This window comes from Nematolebias whitei, chromosome 5, assembly GCF_014905685.2.
Source record: "Nematolebias whitei isolate Nwh7 chromosome 5, NemWhi1, whole genome shotgun sequence".
Classification (NCBI taxonomy): Eukaryota; Metazoa; Chordata; class Actinopteri; order Cyprinodontiformes; family Rivulidae; genus Nematolebias; species Nematolebias whitei.
This window is the reverse complement of record NC_056502.1, coordinates 8,862,420-8,872,116: the sequence shown is the minus strand read 5'-3', so window position 1 is coordinate 8,872,116 and position 9,697 is coordinate 8,862,420. Positions and strand designations below refer to the sequence as shown.

At 36.4% G+C, this 9,697-nt stretch overlaps 1 protein-coding gene across 1 annotated transcript in view; it reads left to right on the top strand.

The window, feature by feature from the left end:
* ndufaf6 (NADH:ubiquinone oxidoreductase complex assembly factor 6) overlaps window positions 1–8,614 on the top strand; it is a 28,295-nt gene extending 19,681 nt beyond the window's left edge. The window contains exons 9-10 of the mRNA XM_037676560.1: window positions 2,665–2,721; window positions 8,231–8,614. Of these exons, the coding sequence (XP_037532488.1) occupies window positions 2,665–2,721; window positions 8,231–8,359 (186 nt within the window). The 3' untranslated portion in view covers window positions 8,360–8,614. The remainder of the gene's footprint in view (window positions 1–2,664; window positions 2,722–8,230) is intronic.
* Window positions 8,615–9,697: the final 1,083 nt, after the last annotated feature.

Genomic DNA, 9,697 nt, shown 5'->3' with positions numbered 1-9,697 from the left:
ATATATATATATGTAAATATATAAAAATGCACAAAAATCCCCCTAAAACCCCAAAGAACAGGTTCCATCTGCAAGCAAATCAAACCAGAAACGGATTGGCTCCAGGGGATTTGCGTCATCTCTTCCACTTTTAAACACATACAACTTGTGTGGTGTGTATGACAAATAAATAACCTTGAGTATACATGAGAAACAATTAATAAAATCTGTCAGTATTTCAGTTATTAAGAAGACCATCAACCGCTTTAACATCAGAGGGCAGTTTTTTGTCTTTTGGCAGCTGATCTATCAATTTCAATAAAAATAAAAGCAAGAGAAACATTTACAGAACAACTGATGTTACTCTGTATTGTTTTTAGGTAATAAACTCCCTCTGAAACCAAGATTAAAGTATACATCAAAGTTAGCAAAAATACGAGTGAAGATACAAAAAGAAAAATATAATCGCTAATTAATTAGCTTATTTGTTTCATGCAGACAGATCTGCAAGGTAGAAGTGTGATCTTTCTACCCCTTATGGAGCAGATAAGATTTCTTTTCTAGAATTTTAATGTTAATTCTTTCTTGAGGACTCAGCTCAACAAGAAAAGCATATAGGCACTTGAAGACTCTCCAGAATCCTGCTGACACCATCTTGAGATCACTTCGTTTTACTTCTGCTGTGACTAACCTTGTTCTCACAGTTAATGAAGAAAAACTGATTATTTACAAAGATGTTATTCAAGTGCCTTCTACATTTTGCTTTCTTACCACAGTGCTGTGCAACTATTTTGAGCCTTCAGTTATTGTTTTTTTAGCTCCAGACAAAAATAGTTGCTGCTATTATTTAAATATGCAAATAAAAAAAACCCACAGTTTTTCCTCTAAATAACATCCATAGCTTTTTTTATGTGTTCACTGTCATCCAGTAATGTTAATAACTGGTTTTAAGTTATTCCATGACTGATAGTTTTCATTTGATCGCTTTTCAATGTTATTGCTACATTGACGTTGCGTGTTGGATACTAATCTGAAACATTTAGATGAGGTAGAGTAACATCTTAGTCTACTTTTCTTTGTTTATAGCTTCATCGATGTGGATCGGTTGCACAGTACCACTGGTTGAAATTCAGCCCACTACCATGACAGCGCCCCCACCGTGTTTACTTATTATTTTCAGTAGTCACAGTTGTTCCTTTGTCCTTTGACTCATTATCTGTTTCTGCATACTTTCAGTTTAGTTTTGTGTATTTTGACATACTTTAGTCTAATTTTCCTTGTTTTCTTGGGTTCATTGAGAGTAACTGTGATGAAGCATTGATCAGCAAAATAAATGAATGAATCAGAATCTAAATCATTTTTACTGGCCACGTTTGTGTGCACAGACAAGAAATATTTGGTTTCAAACGCTCACAGCGTACAGACATCATGTATAACTTATATAAACTCGGGGTGTCTGGAACATAAACCCCATGGTAAGTGAGGGACTACTGTACAGACCTTTTTTAAATACACCGAAGGAAAATAAAAAGGAGGCAGGTTGTGATAGTGCAAATATGCTTATTAACCGTTTCACAGCAAAGTAGCTGACTACTACCATGTGACACTGTCACATGGTAGTAGTCAAGGTGTTTATTTCGTTCATCAGAGAGACCGCCTGGGAGAAGAAACTGTCTCTGTGGTGGCTGGTTTTTGCAGAGAGCGCTCTGTGATTATGAATTATACTATGAATAATTATACTATGAATTATTATACTATAAATTAAGTGGCCAGATACAAGTGCTTTTTGTTTTCTTCAGAGCGTCACTTTTGGATATTTTTCATCTACTGGAGATGTTTTTCTAAACTTTTTTTTGTCCTGCACATGTCCAGTTTACTCTGCACACCATGGAAAGAGGGGGCTGTTAAACTAATAGCTCTTTGAGTATCACCTTATTGAGGCAAAACTACTATTTTATGTCTCTCTAACTGTTTTGTGTTTGGCACTTTCAAAGATTGAACTAAAGAAATTGGAACAAATTATGCGTTTTTGCTACTAACTGCAGGAAAGTGCCTAAAGTGCCAAGAAAGACAATTCCATAATAGATGTTAACTAAATTGTCAGTTATGTGTTGACAAAACACTGGTTTACCCACTTTGTTTCTTTTTTTTTTATGCTTGAATGATTCATAGGTCAGTGTTTTAAGAAGCTACAGCAAAAAGGTTGGACTGAAATTGAGTGAGGAAAAATCTACCACATTTTTTTAAATATCTTTGAAAGATTTTCAGAAGAAAATCTGATGCCACTGATGCGTAATGCTCCATTTTGGACTGTTTTACCATGTTAGCCTGATAATTATCAATTTTAAAAACATTTTTAAAATTGAACATTTTTGTCATTTTTTAGCGCCACTAACTTAGTGAATGAAATAAACTGCTAGTCATTGAAGGATTTTTTAAAAGATAAGTTTTACATAATGAACCGCTTCATTAAAATCAAAATTGTGATTTACGTTTATTTTTTTTATTAATAAAAGATTTAAAAGATGCGCTTTTCAGAAGCATTGAGGTAATCGTTTAACCTGTCTAGATCCAGAAAACACCCAGAAGCGATCTAAAAAGTCTAATATTAGGAAAGAGTGTACGTACATTGTTCTCATTTTTCTTTTGTTTTTAATTTTTGGCTTATTGTGCTCCCTCCTTTAGGCACGATCATTTAACCACAGTGTTGCAGCTGCTGCCATGCCGGCCTTCCTTCAGACCGTGAGTCATTGTCTATCCAGTGTCACGTTATCTTAAGAGACAAAAATATAGCATGTTACATGTCACTGATGTTTTCAGAAGTAATGTATCTGGAAGTCAAATGTCTTACAATCAGTAAAACTTTAGTTTATGCTTTCATTAAAAAAGATTCTCATAAATAACAGCAAAGTTTTGGCTTTTAAAATGTTAACTTATTCACATCAAGTACTTCTTTTGTTTTCATGGTATGTAGCACAAATACAAAACTTTCTTGGAAAAGATGGTTTCAAAGTTGTTGTGTTTTTGTTCTCCACTTTTAGACATTTTGTGTACATTTTATATCAGGTGCTCTGATCAGAAGACTGTTGAATTCTTGGGTTTTCCTGTCAAGTATTATACAATTCAACAATAATCACTTTCAGTTTAATTACAGTTACACATATGTTTAGATTTACTACTTTAGAGATGTAAAAATGTTTTGAGTCTTAATTTTGCTGAAATTTTATCAGAAGCACAATTGCTTGCTTGCAGTTAAGCAGTGACAGCATTCTGCTTCAAGGAGAAACCATTTGAGACTAGAGCATGTGTGTTCACATCTTCATTTACCCAAGAAATAACTCATCCATCTGTTGTATAGTCTAAATAAAGTTTGTCTCATCCAAGGATATTTTAATGTAAAACATATGTTTAATGTAAATCTTCCTAAAAATGTAAAAAATTCACGTAAATGACCTCATTTTGTGTATTGTTTTGTGTGTTGCCTGTTTTTCTGTCTGTACAGCACTTTGGTTGGCCTTGTCGCTGTTTTAAGTGCTCTATAAATAGTATGGTATGGTACGACACACAATTGGCTGATTGATGGATAAGCCGCACTATCGGCATGTAATTTTTATTTAAAATAAATTATTTTAAATTATTTAGCACCTGCCGCACCTCTGCACAGCCAACACTGCAGGATAAGCTTCCTCCTGCAGCTGATCAGCTGATCTCCGTGCAGAGCGGAGAAGTGGGCATCGCCAAGAGCGCTTGCAGGTGGCAAAGAGTGGCAGAGAGCTGAAATCATGACATTCTGTGCTCTTTTAGAGCATTTAGAGTTTAGAAACATTGTTTAGAATATTGCAAGAGTGTGGGAAGGGTTTAAAACACCTTAATATATATATAAATACTAAAATAAACTACTACTTACTACTTGTACTACTATTCCTACTTCGCGGTTTTTCACTTATCACGGGGCTTCAGGGTACGGATCCCCCACGATAAACGAGGGGCTACTGTTCGGATGAGTTACTCATCGTGTGCCACAACATCATAAACTGGGCCACCATTTTTTATTAGTTGGGTCATTTGTGCCTTTCCTTTTTATGTACAGACACAAATGTTCTAGAATTGTGCCACTCAAAGATGCTGCATGTTCGAGTAGCTCTCTTACATTCATTCTGAGATATTGTTTTTGAAAACTTTAATTCCTATTTTTTTCTGGATGTAAATCACTTTTCTTTGGATGATTGCTTCCTCTGGTATTGGATGCTGTGCAGCTGGAAGAATTTTTACTGAAACCTTTTTACTTTTGGACATTTGTTATGATGCGTAACCATAACAACAAACAGGGTTGTTGTTTTTTTTTACTACCGGGAGCAGCTGATTAACATCTCAAAAGCATAAATACCTCAAACTAAATGAGTTAAAAAGGAGGTGCCGTGGATGGATTCCTATCAACCTGGTGGCGGTGCTCAAGTACCTGACCGCCAAAATCCTGGAGCAAGCGTGAAACATGGCTCGTGACAACGGGAAGACTGGATTCGTCTCCTGGCACCTGCAGCTGGCTGTGCTATCTGCGGCAACGAGGAGCTCTGCAGGCTGCTGGAAGGAGTGGCCATCGCTCGGAGAGGAGTTCTGCCTGGCATTTGGGCAGTCCTTCGGGTGGAGGACCAAGAGACCCGCCAGGTCCAAGTGGACCGATCTGCATCTGCAACCAGATTCTTCAGATCTGCTCAAGACAGACTACCGCTACATGAGATCCTTCCTGCCCACAGCCATCAGCATCTATAACAACTCTTTAATGAATCCAGGATGATGAGTTACAACAACATTTAACTTCCCTTTGGGATTAATATAGTATTTCTGAATTGAATTGAATTTGAAATAAACTTGTTGGTACCCTTACACAATAAGTAAAAAATGATTAAATAAAACTCAACGAACTACGACTGGCGTGACCGTCGCTCTAGTTTTGTTTCATCAGTCCTAAAAACACCTCGACTTGGAGGCTTGTCAACATGCATATTGTCAAATTCCAGTTGGCCTTTTTGTGTGTTTTCCTGTTAATAACAGCCTTTTTCCTGTTTTCTATCAAATCGATGTAATTTGACTTTGTAAATTTGGACTTGTTAGCAACCGTGAACTCCAGAAACCTGAAACAAAAGATTGTTCTTTAATCTTAAAAAGGGTTATTTAAATGGACTGAATAGTATAGGTTTCTGCACACAGAGGTTGGTTTCTGCTGCTAGATGAACACATTGAAAATTTTAAATTCATGATGGTACACTGACCTGCTGTAACTACAAGAGACCTAAAAGGCACAGTATAGCTCTCCTACAATCCGCAATAAAATACTCTCCCCCATGAATGTAGTATTAAAATGATTTTCATGCTGCAGTGGACCTTTTACAGTGCAGCAAAAAGAGGCATTTGTGCATGTGCGATGTTGGTCCACATGGGAAAACAGGCACAGGTTCTGATCAGAATGCTGAAAATTTAATTCAGATAAATCACAGGCTTGGATAAATGACAAAGTGGTCCCAATGAAGCTTGAGGGACATGAGTCATACCAGTCTGCTTCTGTGCCTTTTTCATTTAAACACTAAAGACTTATTTACACCTGCCTGAATGGTAAAACCATTACAGTGACAGATCCATATCAAAGCTTAGAGAAAAATTAGCTAACTGTGTGAAGTTCTTTATGATAATTGTCATTATTTATTGTTTGTCTTCTCACCAAATTTTCTAATTGTGCAAAATAAAATACAAGCATCTGCTGTAGGGAGGATTATTTGGCAACAAATGTTCACTTTCCCTACGCAGTGTAGGTGGAATTTTGATCTTTGTGCCCAAATGGAAATGCCTCCAGACATCCAGTTTTGAAAAACACATTTGCAGCCTCTGATTTACCAGCATTTTTTTTCCACTGAGATATGTGGATGGAGAAACAGCCATCTAATCAGAGAGCTTCGCAGGAGGCATAAAGACGGCCAGCATTATGTTGCTTTTCGACTTGCTCACCGTACAACGACAAAATGAAATGAAAACGGAGAGTGGGTTGGACAGATGCCACAAGTCGTCTTACAGTCGTCTACAGTTCAGTCATGGTTTATTTTAATATAATGCTTGAATAATGGTTAAAAACAATGTTTTATGCACTGAACAAAAATATAAATGCAACACTTGTTTTTGTTCCCATTTTTCATGAGCTGAACTTGAAGATCTAAAACTTGTTCTATGTACACAATCAGCGTTTTTCTTTCCAATATTGTTCACACATGTGTGTGATTCTGTGATGAGCGGTTCTCCTCTGCCAAGATCATCCATCCACCTCATACGTGTGGCATATCAAGATGATGATTAGACAGCATGATTATTGCACAGGTGAGCCTTAGGCTGACCACAATAAAAGGCCACTCTAAAATGTGCAGTTTACTTTTAGTGTATTGGAGTGGGGAGGGGTTCCAGGGTCAGGAAACATGTCAGTATCTGGTGTGGCCACCACTTGAAAAACCTGAATGAGATGCTGGGATTTTTTTTGCATTCTGAATTAAAAAACAAAAAAAATATCTTTTATCTCTCCCTCTGTGATTGTCACTCCTTTAGTTTCTTGTAGAATAATATTTCCCAAAAAGAATCTTGCCATCTGCATTTTTAACTTTAGAAATGGTATTAAAAAGTACAGGTCATGCATATATTGTGATTTTCTCTGCTCGTCCATAAAAGTTTTGTCCATGGACCAACCTCACATTTATTTAATCTAATACATGTACCTTCATTTGAGGACTTGCTCGTACAAAGTTCCAATAAGAATACTAATAAAAGCCATTACGCTTACAATTATTTTGAAAATGTGTTGTTTAAGAGCTTACTTTTTGTAACCGGAGCCAGGACAACAGTATTTGTTTTTTTAAGCGCTGAGTGGTGAGCGGTGAGATTGTCAGGACGCTCGTGCTCTGATCCGTATTATTCCCAGGAGCCTCCTCTGCTATTTTCTGCTGCTAATGGGGAACTCTGTAATCAACTTTGTGTTAGTTTTTACACGTTTTATTAGAGTCAGAGAGATTTATTTGTCATTTGCATCTCATGTGGTACATGTGATGGAATGAGATTATGTACGCAGGGTCCCAGTTACATCAAACAATAAAATGTAAAAGAAAAGCAGTAATAAGATCTAAGATATGAACTAAGAAAAACATCAGCTAAATAATACGCTAAGCACTAATAGCATAAAAACATTACATTGAACAGCAGCACGAACATGAGTCTGTGTGAGCAGATGAGCACGCATGAACACATCAACATGAAACAGATCAGCAGCAACATGAAACGGATCAGCAGCAACATGAAATGGATCAGCAGCAACATGATGTGATTTTTCACAGTGATTATTCTGGTTAGAGATTCATGAGTCAAACAGCCTCAGAGTAGAAGCTGTTCCTCAGTCTAGTGGTTCTACACTTAATGCTCCTCAACCTTCTTCCTGAGGGGAGCGAGGCAAAAAGTGTGTGTGCTGGGTGAGTGGGGTCCTTCATGATGCAGGTGGTCCTCTTCATGCATCTGGAGGTGTAAATGTCTGTGATGATGGGGAGGCTGACTCCAACTAAACTCAAAACTCCAGTTGAAAGTGCTTTGCTTCATCCCTTGTCTGAGTGTAATTTGCGGTTTGTCTAACTTTTGTCTCCATCATTCACTTTTAAAAGTCCTCCATGGGGATTTTTCTTCTTCTTGTGGTATTTATTGACGGACAGCAAACAATTTTTACAAGTACCTGCACAATGTATCATTCCATTAATTTTTGTATTGCTGCATTGTAACTTTTGCTTAATTAATACTGTATTTCTATTTTTTTCTCAAAGTTGGTACAGTTTTCCCTTCTTTTTTGTCTTAGTTTTAAAGTCCACCGAAACAAACGCATTGTGACATTTTATATTACAGGTGTGTGCCGCCTTAAACCTGCCCCCTTTTAGCTCATTACGTTCTGTTAAGTTATAAAGACAGGGACCACTCAGGGAGTTTGGTGTACACCAAAGGCAAAGAATACTTGTGTAAAAATGTATATAATTTCATGTGTTTGTAGAAAAATTTTAATGTTTTTCTGCATTATTATTGTAGAGTTTTGAGTTTAGACTAAGGAAGTAATAGATCTAATAGATTGAATCTTCTGAGTCTTCTTTAAAAATAAATAAATGAAAAAGTCCAGAAAGAAATCCACTCAGTCTGTTAAGGCAAACTAAACCAAGCTCTCCGTCTGTTTTGTTGTCTGCTGCAGGTGATTATAGAAGATTATCTACAGAGAGTCAGGAAAACTGATTTTGATGTTTTCCATAAGAGCCTGCAGAACAAAAACCCACTGCTCCCCCTTCGCCTGTACCTCCGGTCCTGGAAGAAGACTTACTGAATTCAATAATCGTCCCCCTCCCTTCATTACAGTCTGATCGCAACCTCCATGAGGCAAAAAACCGAAGGCCAAAGACGTATTGGATTACGCTGGTGAAGATTCTCAGTCGTCCAGGACATGGTAAATTCAAAAAAGTTCAAGACAAAAACAACTGGACTTTATTTGTAACAGAAGACGTTTCGCTATTGAATTCTACGTATTGGATTCAGCCCTCAGAATCAGGTCTATAGAGACATTCAGACTCATTTAAACATCAGCAGCACTTTTTAAGTTCAACTCAGTGAAAACCACAAACTGTTGTTTTCTGAACCTTTGAATTTCACACCTGATTTGGTGTTTGAATTGTGTTTGCGTCAATAAATAGTGCTTGAGATTTGTGTCAAAATTTGTATCAGAAGATGTTCATATGTAAAGAAGTAAAATTGTGCAAAAGTTTAACAAAGTTAAGTCAGGTCCTCTGGACGGTTTCTTCTTGTTGAAACGTTTCATCTTGAATCCAGATCGCTTCTTCAGACTGAGGAGCTGCAACAAACTCAGTCTTATAAATGTAAAACTTATAAAACTTGAGCAAATATTTATAAGACTGAGTTTGATGTGGCTCCTCGGACTGAAGAAGTGATCTGGATTCAAGATGTAACATTTCAACAAGAAACCGTCCAGAGGACCTGACTTAACTTTGTTAGAATGTTCTACCTGGATTATTGAGCATGCATCAGGATGTGCAAAAGTTGTTTTGTGTCACCATAAAAGGTACAGTTTTTTATTTGGAGCTTGTCTTTTTTTGTAATAATTTGCAACTTTATTCTTGACAGTGAGGTTAAACTTCATTTACAAATTAAAAATTGTAATGATGGATTTTTTATATATATATATATATATATATATGATGTCAGGCACTTCAGGTTGATACTAAAAGCCTCCAAAGCATACAAAAAAAAGGAACTTTATTTATTTATTTTTTACAAAGCTCTTCTCCATTGGGTTTTCATTGTGTTAAGCCATTCACAATTATTTTTTTTAATTGAGATTTAGCTGATATTCTTTATCCTCTGTTTTGCAAGTTGAAATGCTTGACCTTAATGAAAAACAATTTATGAATACATAATAGTTTTGTTTTTCAATATGAGTAAAATTTACATCAGATTTGAGTGAAAACCCAGACCTTATTAAGAAACTGGTGTAAGGAGATTAATTTAACACAAATCTACAAGTTGCCCCTTTTGTATTTATTTCAGTGACAATTCCTTCATGGATCATGGAACACATTTTTTCCAACTGTTACCTATCTCATTTAGGGGGCATAACAATATAATATCCAATGAATAATCTTGGGTATTG